The sequence below is a fragment of the Solanum dulcamara genome, chromosome 7 (genome assembly GCF_947179165.1).
Source record: "Solanum dulcamara chromosome 7, daSolDulc1.2, whole genome shotgun sequence".
NCBI lineage: Eukaryota > Viridiplantae > Streptophyta > Magnoliopsida > Solanales > Solanaceae > Solanum > Solanum dulcamara.
This window is the reverse complement of record NC_077243.1, coordinates 3,059,877-3,079,902: the sequence shown is the minus strand read 5'-3', so window position 1 is coordinate 3,079,902 and position 20,026 is coordinate 3,059,877. Positions and strand designations below refer to the sequence as shown.

At 29.9% G+C, this 20,026-nt stretch overlaps 1 protein-coding gene and 1 long non-coding RNA gene across 2 annotated transcripts; one reads left to right on the top strand and one right to left on the bottom strand.

Annotated features, from left to right (window-relative positions):
• The first annotated feature begins 402 nt into the window (after positions 1-402).
• On the top strand, positions 403-1,774 carry LOC129895829 (transcription factor TCP12-like). The gene is made up of 2 exons (XM_055971600.1): positions 403-1,488; positions 1,587-1,774. Exons 1-2 carry the CDS (start codon positions 490-492, stop codon positions 1,632-1,634), a joined length of 1,047 nt encoding a protein of 348 aa, XP_055827575.1. The 5' UTR covers positions 403-489; the 3' UTR covers positions 1,635-1,774.
• Positions 889-19,848, bottom strand: LOC129895830 (uncharacterized). Its single transcript, XR_008767862.1, has 3 exons — positions 19,795-19,848; positions 19,616-19,689; positions 889-946 (listed from the first exon to the last, which is right to left on the bottom strand). It is a non-coding gene; the product is annotated as an uncharacterized LOC129895830 (long non-coding RNA).
• Positions 19,849-20,026: the final 178 nt, after the last annotated feature.

The window sequence follows — 20,026 nt, the reverse complement described above, 5'->3', positions numbered from 1 at the left end:
CCACCATGGCTGTCTTTCTCACTAGTTAATATATTCCAGCTAGCTAGCTTATAATGCTCACACTCGAACGAACACAAAAATAGCCACTATAGCTAGCTATTATTATCATAATTAAGCACACACCAAGCAACATACATGTAAAACCACACATTTTTCCTGTCCTTCTCAACCAAAAAGCTTTGTTATCATCATCATATTGAAAAAAATAAATCACATATCCTTTCCCACTTTATCTCTATATGTCTCTCTTTTTATTCAAAATTTATATATCCAAGAGAATTATGAAAAGTCTCTCTCAAAAAAGTCTTCATTAATTTATCACCTCTTTTTTTCCTTTTGTTGATGCAGCTAGCTAGCTAGCTTATTAAATTGACAAACTCAAGAAGCTGATGTTGTGGTTCTTTCAACTTCAATAGAAGTGTGCTAGGTTGTCCTTATCAAGCAGTTTTTTTTTTGTTTTTTTTTTTGAATATAAGGCAAGTTTTAAAGATGTACCCTTCGAGCAATTACAGCCCCAATATTTCCAGCTCTTCCGCTTTCTTTCACATTAATATTCCATCTCCTTCTATGCAATACGAACCCGAATTCATCCAATATTTCCATGATCTTCATTTCATCCAACCTGATCACGATCAGAATAATCTCGATACTAATATAATGGCAGAAGAAGTTGATTCCAACAAATTAGATAAGCCAGAAGAAGATCAATTAGTAGTTAAGGGCTGCAAGAACAAGAAGGATGAGAGGAGCAGTACGACTACTCGTAGAAAAAACAACAAGAGAAGTGCGAGTGCTGGTGCTGGTGCTAGAACTTCGAAGAAAGATAGACACAGTAAGATTAATACGGCACACGGCCCAAGAGACCGAAGAATGAGGCTTTCACTTGAAGTCGCTCCCAAATTCTTCAATTTGCAAGACATGCTCGGGTTCGATAAGGCCAGCAAAACTGTAGAATGGTTATTCAAAAAGTCAGAATCAGCCATCAACGATCTCGTTCAGAAAATAAACAAAGAAAAATGCAGCGGTACTACTCCTAATATTGGTGGTGCATCGTCTCCTTCCGAGTCATGTGAAGTTATATCCGGAGTAATCGACGAATCAGCAGCCATTAATATCAATAATGTTATTCATAAGCAACAGAAGAACAAGGTTAGGTCGATTCGTAGGACAATATTTCATCCAGTTATTGCAAAGGAGTCGAGGAAGCAAGCGAGAGCAAGGGCAAGGGAAAGAACAAAAATAAAGAACAGCCTAAATGATAACAACAATAAAGATATTGGTAAATCCATAGATGTCAACGATGATTTAAAAAGATCATTAGGATCTAATTGGACTACATTTGAAGATCATCAATCAGGTATTCAAGCTGGTTATAATAATACGACCAATATTATGAATGTTGTTGATAGCTTTAATTTGGTGGATACGGCCAATTGGAGCCCATTTAACTTCAACTATCACCCAATCAATACTGAAATTTCTCAAGAGGTATGTTTTAATTTAATTAGTAAAATATTGTTTATTATTATTATTCCGATCGGATTTATTAATTAATAGCAAGTGTTATTTTATTTTTTCTGCTGCAGCATCAATTGATGAACTTCCAGTATTCTGGGAAGTTATGGGAAGGTTAATTAGGGCAAGGAAGTTCTACTTAAGCTTGTTGATTTAGTGCAACTCCAGAAGAAGGCTATTTGGTCATGTTGGTAATGTAAAAATGAATTTGTCTATTTTATTATTGTGTGTATTTCATGAAAACAACTTGTATTTATAAATAGGCTCATTCTTGTCTTTAAGTCATTCTCAATCCAAAAAAAAAAAGACCACCTAAAAATATTTAACAAAAAAGAGACTAGACTAATTTCCATTAATAATTAATCATTAAAGATGGGAACAATTAACTTGGTAGTTCCATTCTTTGAGTGTTTAGCTGCTTAGTTATATTGAATCATCAAATTGACTTTATATAAAAATCTAAGTATTAACATTATAAAGTGAAACGACTTCTTATGAAAGTCTCTGCAAGATTGATTGTAATCAAATCAATCTTAATTAGTTGTGTAATTTGGAGGTAAGGTTCAATCACCTCGTCTAAGCTACTTTTGATGAAATACAATACCAAGGCATATGCCTAACTAAGAAAAGAAACAAAGCTATTGTGAATTAAGGTTTCTCATATATATATATATATATATATATATATATATATATATATATATATATATATATTCTAGATTCTAATTAAGCATCTCATATATATTCAACATAACTTAATTTCCTAAAGTCAAAATTCTTCTATAGATAATGTTTAGGTAACTTTCCACTAATATATATATTCTGATGAAGTTTCAAAAGTATTCCAAAACTATTATTTGCATGATAAGATGCAACACATATAGAGGACAAATACATTTTTAGTTTGTTGCAATCACAGTAGTAGAAATTAAGATTCGAAAATATTATATTATACAATACAAATTTCTAACTTCTTTATAATTAGCATATTACATCCTTATTAAATCTTTTTTTTAAAATCAATTACCAGATAGGGTTGTGTTGTATGCAGAGGGGGGCTAAAGCTGACCTCAATACAACACCGAGTCTTGAGTGATGCACAAAAAATCAGAAGGCTTACAAAATCTACTATAGGGCCTTCTGGATATCTAAATATGCATGAAAAACTGCATGTTTTATTGAGCAGAAACATAGGGAAAATGAGGTAGAGGTGAGATTAGACGGAATTTAGTTGCCTAACTGTGAATGATTCAGATAACTAGCCTTAATGTTCCGGGAGAATGATATGATAGATAAAAGTATTACACATAAAATCAAAATAATAAGGATGATTGAAACAAATCATGAGAAGTGCTATAGGTGTGTCATGTGATAGAAGTGATATCTTGCCAAAATGATGAAAGTCAAGCTCTACATGGAATAGCAGCAAAATCAACAATATTGTACATATAGGATTTAATGCTTGGCATCAAAAGTCAAACATATCCATGAATGAGCGCCATAGATTAATATGAATGCTATGATGGATGTTTTGTCATAGAAGATTAGACAAAATAAAAAGTGTTTAAACCTCATTCAACACAAGGTGCAAGTAGCTAGTACACATAAGATAAAATGAGAAAATCGCTAGAGACGAACATTTAATTGTAACAGTTTCACAATATACTAAAATGATCTTGAAAGACCTACAATCTCTTCGAATCCATGAAAGTGAAACAAGCGCTCTCTCTCTATATATATAGGGGATACCAAATTGTTGGAATTAAGTTTTAGTCATGTTAGTACATTAACTTGAGGTCCGATATTTCCTATGTATGAGTTTTCTAGACTTGTTAGATATGATTATGTTAGTAATAGAGAAGAGAACTCCAGCCGCTAGTAAAGTAGGTTTTATAACATTGAACAGTTCAAATGAGGGAATCGACATGGAAATAGCGAAGGTTTATATAGTCTATCTCAACTTATTTGAAATTGAGGCATAACAAAATAATTGTTATTGTTGTTGTATTAAGCGTAGCCATACAGTTTTAACGAAGTCTATAGTTTAATGTTAACGTAATACATTTAGAGTCGGCCTGGAAAATAGAGGCCTTAAAGATCTTGTTTTCCTGAAATCAATCAAATAATTCTCCATATCAACATCTGATGTATGTCAGTGCAGAATATTTAAATCATCAATAGTGACCTTAATCCTTCATTAGTTATTCCTTGTTTCTTGCCTTTGTATGGCAAATAAAAAGGAATAAAATGATATAGTAATTATAGCACTTCTTAATTAGTTTCTCTACTACTTGATTATCATTCCATTCACCTAAGTGGATGAAAAGACAAATTTTGAATTAGGTGTATCAAAGTAGTTTGAGATGAATGGTCATAATTCATAAATATGGCATCGTTGCCAGAATCATTACTGTAATTCTATCATATCCCTCTACTGATTTGAGTGCCAAGAGATTCTCTTATTTTAGTTGTGCATTAATTCTGCCCTCTCTGATAAAGAAATTGATTTTAGATCTTACTACACCCCAAAAGTTAGTTCGTTATCGGGAGAGGATTGTCCAAAACCATATAAGGAGACCACCCATTCATTTTTCATTCGACGTGGGACTCTTCAATACCCCACCTCCCAACGTCGATAAATAAGAACTGGCGGGATATGAGTCCTGCTCTGATACTATGAAACGAAATGGATCTAAAGCCTAACTCAACCTAGGTTACCAAGACCTTATAAGGAGATTACCTTTCCCGTTTTCATCCGATGTGAAACCTTTCAATACTTTCAGTAATTGACATTATTTTGTAGTTGGTCATAAAGATAAACAAAACTTTTCATTTCTGCAAAATTTAGATTTTGTCACAAAAGTCACAGAATTGAGGATAATGTTGTTATATTTAGTTGAGGATGATTTTCTAGGTTCATAGTATTTGCTCTTACTAATAATAAGTCACATCTGATCTGATCAGTGACACTAATTAATGCCCTATAAGTAGCTTTTCCACTATTTCAAGACGCAATTTTTATTTCAGGTAGAAGACAAATAGTTAAGATATGCCGACTGTTTCAATAATTATGATTTGTTAGTACCAAATGATATACTTTCAAGAAAGCCTTTCTCAAAATCAAATCTTCTCGACCTAGCTAGTGGATAATATTATTAAGTATGATAGTTAAAACTAATTAAAAAAGAGAATCTCAAATGCCGAACATGCTCATAAGCTTATAACAAGCTATTTTAGATAATAGCCTGTTTGGATTAACTTATTTTTAAGCAACTTATAAGTTGAAAACTGCTTATAAGTTAAAAAAAATTGGCTAAAAAAATAGGTGCAAGCCAATTTTTTTTTTTTGAACTTATAAGCTGTTTTCAATTTATAAACTGCTTAAAATAAGTTCATCCAAATAAACTCAACTATTTATTGAGTCTTATTTTAAGCACAAAATGACTTTGAATTGGCCAGCCAAACACTAAAAAAAGCTGAAAATAGCTTATAAGTCAATCCAAACGGCCTCTAAGTTAAGTCAAACAGGCTCTTATATCGATATCATGTGATGAAAGAGTATGTGAAACACCAATAACAAGAAGCTAGTACACTAGTAGAGCTATAACTTAAGTGAAATTAGCTGCGACGACCCTTGAAGGGTGGTATAGAGAAAAAAAAGAAGTCGATTATGATTCATTAGACGAGCAAGATGGATGAAGGATACTGATCTCCCATATATTAGAATGAATACGCGCAATATATATGAAGTTTAAAAGAGGAAGAGATAACAATGATGAACACTAACCGTATAAAGTATATGAAAAATAAGGGGTCTTCATTGATGTAGAATGTGTACTATTAAAGCAATGGCCTTAAATCTAGGCAAAAAACAAGATGTTAGAGAAATTAAAGGCACTAGATTAGATTAATTTCTCCAATTTTGTTTATATCATAGTTTAAATCAATTAATTAACATAGAAATATTGGACATATATCCGGAGAAACTAAGGTTTATGTTCTCCTTCGTGTGGACTTTCGAATGGGTAGGGGTCATGTCAAACCCCACACAATCTCCGATTAATATTGCTGGGATGATGGATTAAGCAAAGGAGAAGAGCACTCACAAAAGGTTATTAAGAGATGATGATAAATATATGGGTGGCCTTAAGGACCAAGAAATAGGTAGTGACATATAGTACCTTAAAATGATTGCTTAATGAGAATAAAAGGTTAAATGAAGAAAGTGAGGAAGAAATAAAAGGAGAAAGGTAATGGATAGGTTAAATGAACCAAAAAAAGAGATGCACAAAAGTGGGGAACAAGAAATAAGACATATCCTCATAGGTGACATTCCCAAATGATTTACCTTTATTTTTTGTGATCAACATTTTTTTATTCCTAATTTTTACCTAAAATATGTAGGAAATATGCATAATTAGACCTGAAGAGAATTAATTAGGATCTTAATTTGTCAACCTGCTTGTAGCTTTGTTAAAATTGCAAAGTTTCTTTGCTTTACTAATGTATGTACACTAGACATATCATCAAAGAATGTAGTACAGTGAATGTGAATGAGATTGCTCCTCTGTTAAATAAAGATTTTGATTTCAAGACCTAGGTATATGAATTTTTTTTGGGTAGAAAGCACTATCCCCAAATTGGCCCTACTCGTATCTGGATAAGTCGAATTCCATTGTGAATGCTGAATACTGGATTGAGAAAGAAAAAAAAATATACTAGACATAAATAAACTAAATATCACTATTGGTTTTAATTATATATAGGAAAAACTTTTTTTTTGGCGTTTTCCACCTGACGAGTCCCGATTAAATTCAGATCGCGCACTGCAAGGTCTATTCGGGGGTGGTGCTTTCAACATATTTTTTATACCTTGGGTTCGAACCCAGACCTCTGATTAAGGATGAGGCAGTCCCAACACTGCACAACAACCCATGTTGGTATATATAAGAAAACTTAATCTAACCTTACTACAATTATACTATATATCTATATATGTTTAACCCCCCCCCCCCCCCCACACACACACAAAAAAAATATATACATTTAATCTATATCAAGCATATTACAACAAATATACAAAACATTAGCATTTGGATCTTGAGAATCACTCCTTTTGTACTAAAATAAGTGTCATTTTAGCAAAATTCATGTTTATTAAAAAATGAGAAAAGTGTAAAAAAACACAACTAAATTGTCCCAACTATTAATATTAGTTAAAAGTTAAAAATTAAAGTATTTTTATATGCAAAAAAAAAAGAAATTATTTTTTAGAAAAGGAAATTTTAAAACATTTTTCTCACCAACTCAACCACCTCCCCCTCCCCCCACAATCCCTCGTCATTTTATTTTTTTAAATTTCTTTTATAAAATATTTTTAAAAAATTCATACTTCGCCCCCTCCTCCACTACTTTCTAAAAAATTATTGTTATTTTTAATTTTAAAAAATAAAATTATATCCACCCATCTAACCCTCCGAGCATAATTTTTTTTTATATATTTTTCTCGTTTTGTGTTAGATATGTATTGATATTCTTAGAAAAATATTTTTCAACTAGCGTATCGAATATAACGAAAATAAAAAATTTATTTTAAGAAAAGTCTTGCGGCAAGTAAAAAATACTTTTTCTAAAATCATATATATATCTACAACAAAACGAGAAAAAAATTGGAAGAGGAGTGTTAAGTGGGGCGGGGTAAAATTTTTTTAAAACAAATTAAATTAATGTCTAATTTATTATTTGAAGGAGCGGGGGATAGGGGTAGGGAGACGAAGTAGGAATTTTTTAAAAAAAAATTATAAATGAAATTTTAAAAATAAAACTAAAAATTTGGGGAGGGGGGAGGGGGGAGGCAAGGGAAGAGAAAGTGGTGTCGTGTAGGGAGGTAAGAATTTTTTTTTTTTATATAATTTTTTTTAATTGGGGGGGAGGGGATAGTAATATTTTAATCTTTAATTTTAACTAATTCTAGTAATTTATTCAATTTTTGTAAAGTGAAATGTTTTGTCTAGTGTGATTTGAATTTTTTTTAAATAAAAGAGAGAGTGTAACACACATGTCATGATGATAGTAAAATAAAAAAGAGAGGTGTTTCTCAAACTAATAATTGATAGTTTAGGTATGAAACTCAGACTCCCAATAATTTAGGTATGAAACTCAAAAAAATAGATAGTTTAAACGTGTTTTTGACACTTATCTCTTAAAAAATTAATACAACAACAACAACAACCCAGTGAAATCCCACATCGTGGGGTCTGGAGAGGGTAAAGTGTACGCAGACCTGACTCCTACCAATGTAGGACGGCTGTTTCCGAAAGACCCTCGGCTCAATAGATAATTTACTAAAAAATTAATATTTAATAAATGTCTTTTAACATTTTTAAGAATATAAAGTTTAAAGGTATAGTTGGAAAAATATTAGTACTAATTTGTCTTAAATTTTTAAGATAACACTTATTTTAGGATAAAATTATTTTATTAAGAGAATACTTATTTTGAGATTAGAGGAATATCAATTTTACTTAAATGATCGCATATGTAAACCAAATGATTTGAGTCAATGAAAGAGTTCTATTTTCCATCCACCTTTCTTCCTTTTACAGTTAAGTTTTGCTTTGCGGATGTGGAGACGAGAAAAATAGAATTTTCATTATTTAAAACATGTAATATGTACGTAAGACAATAGATATTTAAATGATGATTGCATATAATTTTACATAGCTTTTCTTTTTTGTATTTTGTTTCATGGGCTTTTTATATTGCAATTATTAGATTCCAGTCCATCATCATATATTTAATATTTTAATAGAAGGGAAAGTTACATTAATATACAATATTATAAAAAAATTTATCATTTATAACAATAAAAAAATAATTTCACTAAATACTTATAATACATTTATAATACAGTTTTAATACATATTGCAGAGAACTATTTATAAAACATACATAATACAAGTTTTATAAATGAATAATATATTTATCACATATTTTAATAGACTTATAATACATTATGTTAGTTTCTTACTAGACAAACATAATGTATATTTTAAAACACTTATAATAGATCTATATTGTATGCATAATTCACTTTTAATACAAGTGTAGATTTATCATAATATTACTATATATTGCTATAAATGGTAATAAATAAAAAATATCGCTAAAATCAATAATTAATTTTTAAAAAACACTCAATCAAGTAATTTTTCCTTAATAGAATGCAACTCAAGATTTGTTGAGTCAAGTTTTCTTAAAAAATAAAACATTTAAAAGGTTCTCTTCCTCTCCTCTTTATAAGTGATAACAAATAGTCAAAGAGCAAGAATGTTTTGTATTATATTTCAACAAAAAATAGTCAAAGAGTTGTCAAATTAATTAGAAAAGAGTTATTCTCTTTCAAATAGACTAAAAAAAATAAAACACAAACAAATTGAAATGACATATTTTGTATATATATATATATTATATAATGCTCTCCAATCCAAACATATGATGAGTGTTCCACAATCCACACACGACATTTGGAAAGAATCTAGGTTTTATTAATTAACATTATTAAGAGATAAATCTCAAAAATACATTTGAACTATTCTTTTTTTTTTGATTTTCATACCTAAACTATTAAGAGTGTGAGTTTCATACCTAATTTTACTCTCATCATGCTGTGTATACTACATTCTCTCTTTCATTTAAATTTTTTTTCACATCACACTCCACATAAAAACAACAACAACAACAACAACAACAACAAACCCAGTATAGTTCCACCATGTGGGGTTTAAGAAGGGTAGAGTGTACGCCGACCTAACCCCCACCTTGAAAGGTAGGGCGGCTGTTTCCGAATGACCCTAGCTCACATCACACTCCACATGAAGAAAATATTTCACCTTAACAAAAATTAAATAAATTATTAGAATTAGTTAAAATTAAAGATTAAAGTATTACTATATCTCGCCCAAATTTTTTATAAAATAAGATATATTTTTGTAAAATATTTTATAAAAGAAATGTTAAAAAATAAAAGGACAGAGATTGTGGAGGGGTGTGTGTGGATGCGTAAGCAAAATGTTTTAAAATTTATTTTTTAAAAAATATTTTTTTTTTTTGGGGGGGGGGGGGGTGGAAATCATTTAGTCTTTAACTTTTAACTAATATTAATAGTTTATTTAATTTTTGTCAAGATGAATATTTTATTAGAGAGAGTAGAGAGAGTGTATTATACACACCACTGACGTGTGTTTCTCAAACTAATAAGTGATAGTTTAAATATGAAACAAAAAAAAAAATTAAGTGTGTTTTTGAGAGTGATCTTCACTATTATAATTGATGACATATGATCCTATGCAGGCCCCTTAGCCTATGTACTTCGCGTTACTCTCCTTGCAGCAGATATAAATTTCATTCAAACTCAATAATTTTAGTTTAAATGTTATATTTATTGTAATATTTTTATTTACTATATTTACATTGTACTATTTCCGGATGCACTTTGAGTCTCCACCAACCCAAATCTGGTAGAGTAAATACTAGTAATAGCAGCAATATTTGACTTGAAAGACCCGAGAAAGAGAACTTTACAGACATGAAAGGGATTCTAAGATTCAATTACTTGATTTAATTAGCTGGAGTTAGAAACTACTATTAAGATATATTTTATTTTTTTCAATAAAATCCAGCTACTTAAAAAGAGGTATTAGTGAAGATTACAAGTTCTCAATATTAGATTAAAAAGAAAAACGAAGTGAACACATGGTGCTAAGTTTAAATTTTGCTTTAGAAAAAGTTGGTCAAAAAACAAGAAGCATGGTAGTGTCACATTTACAGGCAGACCCACATGGAAGCACCTGCATCCGTTAACTTCACAAATTCCTTGTATAATTATCATGTATATTTTAAAAGGATCCTTAAGCATATCCGTTGGATTGAATCATTTGGTCATCTTGGCTCTTCAGCGCGGGTTGTATAGGTTGCAAGATTTCGAACAAGCAACCTAACATATGCAAAGTGATTCTCAAACCATCCGTCTATTGAGCGAACTTCATCCAGTTAAATGCTAATATAATTATACGTTAGTACATCGACTAGTTCTATGAGAATTTAATAAAATCTTCGGACAAGAGGGTGTTTATATCTTTGGGGATGCTTCAAATATGTTCAAATCCTGAATCCGCCTCAAATCACAATAGAGACCCATATGGTAAATGACCATACTACAGAGCATTTTTGCAGTCAAATTAATGAATGTGAGAAAGAAGAGGAGTATATGTTTCTCAGTGTACTATTCAACCCACGACCACAAATTATTGAACCAATGGTTGCCCGGGCACACCATATCTGGTCCCACATCCTATAAGATGAAATTAGCTTAGCTGCAGGCACCTATACACAGATTTAGGGTTTTTGACCTATCATATCTCTTGTGTGTGTTCTTCCCTCACTAGGGTTTCTGTATATACACGCGCTCTACCTGCTGGCTGTTTATACTCATGAACTCCTTGGATATTTTCTTGAAACCCTAGAAGAAAGATAAAAATAGGGCTCAGATTCGCTGTGGAAGGGTAACAATGGAATTAATGCCTTAAAGCATTTCAGATTAGTTTGACATCAACATGGATTGTGGTGGAATGATGTCTTAGATTTGATCCCCTAATTGGGAGTGGCAAAAATTTTGTTGGGAGAGCTTCTTCCAAGAATGGGCCCGATCTAAATTTAGTCGAGTTCATTACTAGAGTACTAGAGTTAGTACTGAAAACAAAAACAAGAAGATCCGTTTGACCTAAAGGAGGAGCATCTGAAACTGTACTAATTGGAGAAAAAGAGAACCCATGTGATGAGAAAACAAGAAGGAATCAGATGCTAAACTATGCTAACAGATGATAGATCAGTTATCTAATCAACTGCCATTTTTTGGTTCTGCTAATTTGAAGCCGCCTGAAGAACCCTAATCTGAAGGAGCGCCGCGTCTGGGGAGAGGCTACATACAAAAATGACTGGCTCGGCTGCACCAGACAAATTGTGATCATTCCTTTTTTAACACCATTACGTGGCTAGAATTAACTGACCAATGGCTATGAGTTACTAGTAAAGGTGAAGTGTTTTCTGTGCAAAAAAAGTTCATTAATAAAATTCGAACTCAAATTTTTTAATTAAGAGTGAAATTCATTTATTCCATCACGCTTCTTAATTAATCAGTCATTCCTACGTGTGATTAATTGTTAATCCTTGACTGGAAAATCCAAAAAAAATAAGTTTAAAAAATACACAGTACTTATCCGAATTCCCTCCCCTGTCCATCCTCCACTTTTTAAAAAAGGAACCTCATCACCAAGTGAGCTAGATATTCACGCATTTTCAGCTTATATTTTAATGAGCTAGATATTCACGCATTTTCAACTTATGCACACAAGTAATTTTCCTTTAAAAGTGATGAAACTAAATATTGATTAAACTTTTCTATGGATTATTATTTCAAGTTATAAGACTAGGAATAGTCTTTAACATACTTTTTTGAAAAATATTTTCCACGCTACATTCATTTTGTTTTTAAAAAAGAAAAGTAACTTTGATCGTACAAAATACACAGTACTCGACCTTATTGAGATAAAATAAGAGGATGACACGAATGCAGAAGCTTGTCAAGGGTCACACATGGGTCAAATTATATGTATACCACCAATAATAAGAAGGTTAACACCTAAAAAAAAAAGAAAAAAAAAGAAGGCTAACACCTGAGATTTCCAAAGGTCACGAATGGGTCAAATTAAAATATCAATCACTTCATGACTTTATCATATTATCCTCAGTAGAGATGGCTCAGTACATTCTTTTTTATTTATTTCTTCTTCCCCTGGTGGTTTAGTGTAACGCACATTATAGGGCCAAGCAAAATAACTGAACAAAAAGCTTGTCTCAAATGTTGTCTAATCCTAAAGGACCCCCTTATCCCCTTCTGCATCAGTACTAGCTACTTGACGAATACTAAAAGATATATAGGAGAGATGTCAACATTCCCAAAAAGCAAAAAAATTAACAATACAAGATATTTTTATATATGTCCTTCTGCTGATAGCTAACGTTGATGCTGTCTTCATCACTTGTTCATTATCTCTTTGAATCAAGCGAAGGCCTGGTTACGGATTCGATAAAATTATGTATATATATGTTAAGAAATTCACTTAATATGTATAAATTGACCCAGAACACAATAACTATCTTTTTGTAGAATTCAAAACTCATAATTTAAAATTCTGAATCCGTTATTTTCAAGCGTCATTTTGTACTACTTACTTTAATTAGTACTATTGCAGACATTGTTGTCAATATTCGGTTAGCATCTTTTAGACTAAAACATTGCCTGTCAATCGGCAGCTTTAACGTAATTCTTAGTAAGATTGATCATTGATATGCTAAAATTAAGTATTGTTCTAACTCCCATCACAAGTTATTAGTATCTTACGATGATCTGTTTTTCATTTTTGTTCTAATAGGATATCTATTTGAGTGGAAACTATTTTTACTTGAGAAGTGGAATTTAATGGTGTACAAGGAATTAGGGGATAACAAATTTCTTTCGATTGAGACTCCAAGGGCATTCCAACTTGTGTTTGTTTATTTGTCTTTATTGCTTATTAAAAATAAATACTGTGTCCAATGTTATATCAAATCAAATAATTTAATCTTAGTAATTAATTATTGTGAGCTAACAACAATAATACATTTTCACAAATGTGACCCGGAGAGGATGGTGTGTATTCAGATCTTATTCCTACCTTATGAAAGTAAAGTGGTTGTTTTCGATAGATCTTTAGTTCAAGTAAAACATTTCAAAATATGTATGAAAAGGGAATACAATATAATAGTGAAAAAGTAATAATGAAAATAATTGTGAAAAGAACTATAGCAACAATAAATAATATGATAATTGAAGCAAAAGAAACAACATATAATAATAAAAATCGGAGAATAAGCTAATACATAAGAAAGTAATGTAATACGGATAAGTAAATTTAGATAACATTTGACTACCTAGTAACTACAATTCCTCGACATTCATATATCTTCTTATCTAGGATCATTTATTTAATCAATTGCAAGTGGGTATGTCATACTTATCATCTATCCCCAATATTGTGAGAATATACATCACTTAAATCATTTTTGAACCCCTAATGAGTGTGTACAAAATATGTCTTGTAGTTATTGATTTAGGGGCCGTTTAGTTACTGGTTAGAGTTATGCAATTATTAGTTATGTTGGATTTAGTTACGCAGGTATTAGTTATGCATTGTTTAGTTATTTAGGTATTAATTATGCAATATCTAGTAATATAAAGTTAAAATAATTAGTAAGCTAATTCTTATTTCTTGATTTCAAAATGTTTAGTGAGCTAATATTTATTATACTCAATAAAATAAATAACTATCTAAATAGCACATTAAAATTTAAATAAATATCAATAGCTAAAACAATAGAGTAAATAAAAAATAACTAAAAACAATTAAGTAATGTGTATTGAACAGGATTAAGCAATCAAGACAAAAAAAAGAAGAGGTAAATGTGTAATTTATTATTTTAATACATGTATAACTAATACCCACATAACTTAGTCCATATTTTATCCCGCATAACTTATGCATAGATTCCTCATAAGTTATGTAAGTATTAATTATGTAGGATTACAAAAAAAACGCAATCAAATAGTGTATAAAAGTAATACGTGAATAACTTTTATTCTATTTGCAAACCAAACATGGTATAAAGTTAATACCTAAATAACAAAAGTTATTCACGTATTAGCTTTGTGTTTATCCTATAACTAAACGGCCCTTATTGTAACTATCAAATACAAATACATACGTATTTTCTGGTTTATTAATTAATTGTTTTAATTAATTGCATCGTCTGCATCAAAACAGCACACCCATACAATTGAGAGTACCAAATTTCATGCTTCAAGAATTATATGATTTCCCTACAAATACTCGGCATGAACAAAGAAAGCCAATACGCGAAGAAAATATATTGTTAAGTAATCATGGTTAACATTTTTCAGTTTTCTTTTTTTAAAAAACAAAATGAGGTCAGGGGCAACGGAAAATGGACTTAGAAGGTGGCAAATTGAACTCTCACACTAACAAGGTAAAAGTTTAGATTATCAACTAATTGAACAATTAAAATTTCTGTTTTTTTAAATAAAGTAATTTTTTTTTCAAAAAGAATTTAAATCATTTGCTTTGTAAATTTGACTTAATTATGCCTAACTGACAAGCTAATGTTAATATCTCATGTTTGTATTATTTCGTTATACACTTATTCTATGTTGATTTTGCATAAATATAATACACCAAAAAGATTATTAATCCTAGATGTCAAAATAATAATGTAAAGGACAAAATGTGTATAAAGTAGGTAGGATGGGAATCGAGTGAGAATCATGCGAATTGATATGCTTTACAAGCCATGAGATATCGCCGTACTGATGGGCCTTAAGGTTCACTGTGGGCCGGATAGTGCTCGACTACTCTATGGTCATTTCACTTGGGCTGTTCATGTGAACATTCTGCTATATTTTGAAGAAGGTAATCCCCCATATTTATATCCGCAAACAACTCAAATCCCACTAGTTTAGGATTTAATTACATATTTCCATATGAGTTTTCAAAAAAATCATTCGTGCTAGATTTTGATCCCCAGATATATGTATCTGGCGCGTCCCTATACATGTATATTGAATACATGTATCTGGTGCGTCCATATTCAAGTATTATGGATAAATTACCTAATCACACAAACATTTGTATCATAAAAATATTTTCTTACTAATTAATAATTTTATACCGGATTTCGAGTTAGATATGCTACTCCTTCAAATTTCTCCCTTCATATACGTATCTTTGATATGAGATACATTCTATAATATGGATAATAGGAAGAGAGGCGAGAAAGAGAGTCAATGTATCACATATACATGCAAATCACGCTTAAATACAACGTATCTAAAACAAATTACACTTAATTTGATCCACATATATTCCGAGATAGAAGATAATTTTCTAAACTGATATAAACACACATAATTAAGACCTAAACTAGTGAAATTCATCTGATTTGCAAATTAATATTCATTAATCCATTATTTCAGCTGAAATGATAAAAGGAATAGAGATAGAATACTAGGAGTAGGGGAAAATCCCCGAAAAGCTGGACAGAACAATATAAATGGGCCAGGGCCATATGGTAGTGTCAGGGGCCTGGCTTTCCTAGTTGGACTATTAGACTTACTTAAGGACATATCTTTACTTCATTTAGCAAAGTTCTTAAAAAGCCCACTTACTTAAACAATATAATATATAACATTAATTATGAATTTTAATATATATTTTATTTTTATCAAAAATTACAATACTTTTTTTATCCGAAATAGCAAAAAAATAAAGTACCTTTTTTTTTTTTTTCTCTCCCCTACTTTTCTTATATAAACGAAGTTTTCTCTCTCTCTTCCGTTTTTTCCATTTCTTTCTCTTTCTCTACTTCTTCTCTTCTTTTTTTGTTCGTTTTTCTCCTTCTTTTTCAGTCCATTTTTCCCTCTTTCTCTTTCTCACTCTTTTAGTAATAATAATAATTAATTATTTTAATTTAAAACTTAATTTTGAATTGGTTATTATAGAAATAATATTTTTACTATTTTTTAAATTAAATATTTTTTTATATATAAATACATATATAATGCATTATTATTATAGGCATATTTCAATGCACGTGGTGGATATATAACTAAAACATTTTTAATATAACTGTATTATAAGTATTATGTGTGAATTTCAAATATTCTAGTACTATTCAAATTAATTTATGTTGTTAGAAATATATTATATTTGTTGAAATAACAACAATTGAATTCATAATAATTTATAATATTGAATTCTAATTGTAATACATCTAAGATGTTTTTAATGTATTCCATTAATAAGAGAAAAAATAAAATAAAATATTATAATAGATTTTGAATTTAATATATTATAGGCATATTTCAATGCACGTTGTGAATATATAATTAAAATATTTATAATACAATAATATATTTTAGCACCATAAATAAGAGAAAAAAATAAATAATAATTAAAATATATTTTTGAAATTAATTTATGATACATATTATAGGCATCTTTAAATAAATATGGTGAATATATAATTAAAATATTTATAATACAAATATATTATAAGTATTATATGTGAATTTCAAACATTTAGTTACTATTTAAATTAGGACAATTAATTATTATTTAAAAAAGGAGAAAGAAAAAGAGGGAAAAAAAGAAGAAGCACGCGGGAGGGGGGGGGGTGAGGGAAAGAGAGAGAGGATAATGGGTGATTTTATAAGATAAATATGCTATACACCGTAATTAAAAGAAGAGAAAAGGCTAAAATATGCCATCAAATTTTGAGAAAAGGTTCATTTATGTCATCTGTTAAACGTTTGATTCATCTATGTCATTGATGTTTGAGAAAAAGATTTATCAATGTCATTATTTTTTAACTTCGGTTTTGCAAAACCACAACTTTTAACACTTTTCTACTGGAGTTTTGAATTAAATGCATTTTTTTGCTTCTTCTTCACCAAGAACACATGAAGAACACCAAAATGTTGAACATAGACATAGTGAACTTTAAAGTGTTTTTTGGGTCTACGTTCAAAATTTCAAGTAATTTAGAATTGTGGCGAAAACTCCATCATTAAAGGAGGTTAAGATTTTAAAATTTTGAATAAATTTTAAGTGTGTCTTTTGGATTAGGTTGAATTCAAACTTAAAAGATATTGAGTTTTGATATCTAGTTGGAGGGATGCTACTATTAAAATTTGAGGTGATTTCGTAAAAAATTGAAGAAGTTAGAAATTTGAATTTTTGGTGTTCTTCATGTGTTCCTAGTATTCTTGGAGAAGAAGAAGCAAAAAAATACATTTCATTCAAAACTTCAATAGAAAAATATTAAAAGTTGTTTAGGTAATTTTGCAAAATCAAAGTTAAAAAATAATGGCATAGATGAACCTTTTCTCAAACGGCAATGACATAGATGAGCTAAACTTTTAATAGATGACATAAATGAGCCTTTTGTCAAAGTTCAATGACATATTTGAGCTTTTTCCCTTAAAAAAATAAAAATACCCTAAAATAAATAAATATTAATCTAAAAAAGTTTATTTATGTAAAAATTCTTTCCTAAAACCCAAATATGGGCCTGTTTGTAGAATGATTGAGCAATCTACATTATGATCATGACTTTTCCTTCTATTAGCAACCACTTTTTTTTTTTTGCTTGAATAAAAGTGAAGAATTTGTAGAATGATTGAGCAATCTACATTATGATCACGACTTTTCCTTCTATTAGCAACCACTTTTTTTTTTTTTTTGCTCGACAGAAAGTGAAGAATTTAATGAAACACGCTATTTCACTATCAAAAAAAACTAATATTTTTTCATTGAAAATTTCTACTCAAAAACATTCCGTGGCTATCATCATATTTTTAATCGAATCAATGAGAAAAGATAGAATAGTAATGGTTTCATACAGAAAAAATAGGAAGGTTTTCACTATTTCAGTGAGAATTTATTTCCTACAATGCAATTTTCTAGTAAGCTAGTTCGCTAGGAAATGAGTGGAAAAATCATGTATAATAACATAAATTTCCCACTTATTCACGGTGGGAAAAAACTTTGTTTCTACTAATGTATGTAGACTGTAGTAGGATCATTTAATTTATTTCACTAGTCAGACAATGTGATCACATATAAAGACGAACCACCATACCATATAACTCCAAAATCTAAAATCATAACTTGTTACAGATTATTAATCGTGTCGCATTTCAGAGAAGATTCTTCACCAGATTTCTTCACATGAAACTTTGGATATGGAAAAGGGAAGAAGATAAAGTTTCTTCAGTGTTTCCTTTTTGTTTTAGAGAATGAAGCACGTTGTTCCACATGCAGACTCCTCTTTTTAATATCATAAAGCAACACATCGGTTTAAGGAATGTCCTATCCGTGGTGTCTTTATAATTTCAAGTTGATCCAAATGAATGATCCGATCCAATTTCCTTAAAAAAGTAATTATGATATGCTTTAAGAGTTGAAATTTAATAGTTGTAGCTTTAATCAGGTCCAAGTGTTTGATTCAAATCACATCTACATTTCTTACTTTTAAGTTCTCCGGATTATAACCCTTGTTACTTTGAGTTTAAATCTATGCATGAATGGTTTAAATGAAGTTAAACAATCAAATCATTTATAAAATATTTACTAAATCTCATACTAAATATTACTATTAACAACCTGATAAAAAAGATAACTTGTTATCACATGTTAAACCAGTAGAGCGGGAAATAGAGGCATAATTAGGGACTGAAGTGAACACATAATGCCACAACAACAACAACATGGCAGAGCCTTGCTAGTGCTTCTATTTCGTAGTCAAACAATAAAATTTATTATTAAATCTATTTTTTCTGATTGATTATTGTATAATTTCATTAGCTATGACTAATTTAGTAATGGATTCGACTAATTCTAACTTTTTGTTAGTAGATAGTTATAAATGTTGGGATTTTTAAGTTGTAGGTAAATGAAAAAAAGACTCCGTTTGGATTGCACCTCTCTGTCTTACTCTTAAAGGCCTTGTGTCAATTTGGACACCAAAACAAAACAAAAAACTGCAAACTTTCTCCCTTCATTCTGCATTGTTTTCAAAACAAATTAAGCAGTGTGTGATTTACTCTGCTATTTGAGTTCGTTGAAATTTTACAATTGTCATTGTATAATTACAAAATAGTTTATCCGTCCTATTATAGGAGGAATTAAAAAAACATAATAATAAAAACAAATAAGCCAAAGAACAGAGGAACAAGAAACCTTAAACTTAGCTTCTTAAATCAAATTCTATTTAACCCAAAATAAAACATACAAGAATTATTTTATCTCATATCAATTATTTCTGTTATTTTCACTTCATAACAACACCACTAGGCACAACTTTATTTTAACTAAAAAAATACTAGTTGTTTTAGCTAAAGGAAGCAGAAAATAAATAGTTCGCTGACCTGAAATCATGCCCTAATGTTACTCTTATATATAACTCCATTTTCACTTCTTTCATAACTTGTACAATTTCAAGCTGACCAAAAAAAATATGATATTAAGATGTACGTACTATATTATATATTATGAAAAAAATATAAAACAATTAGCATCATGAGCATTAAAATTCAAAAAACCCTACCTTATTTTGTGTGACATAACACATTCTCCAGAAAATAATAAAGTAGGAATCGAGTGATAAGGCCATAATCAGTAGAGGAACAAATCACTCATACTTCAATTAAAAATAGGTGCACAAAGGAATGAACAATTCCAAACCAGGGCCGATTTTAAAGAGTAAAGAAAATGACACGTGTCTTAGGTCCCAAAATTTTAACAGGCCCAAATAAATAGAAATATCTATTAAAGTAGAT

Bases quoted from the DNA above. Each gene is read 5' to 3' on its own strand.
- LOC129895829 (XM_055971600.1), top strand. From the start codon at position 490: ATGTACCCTTCGAGCAATTACAGCCCCAATATTTCCAGCTCTTCCGCT. The intron at 1,489-1,586 runs GTATGTTTTAAT...TTTCTGCTGCAG, and splicing joins ATACTGAAATTTCTCAAGAG to CATCAATTGATGAACTTCCA.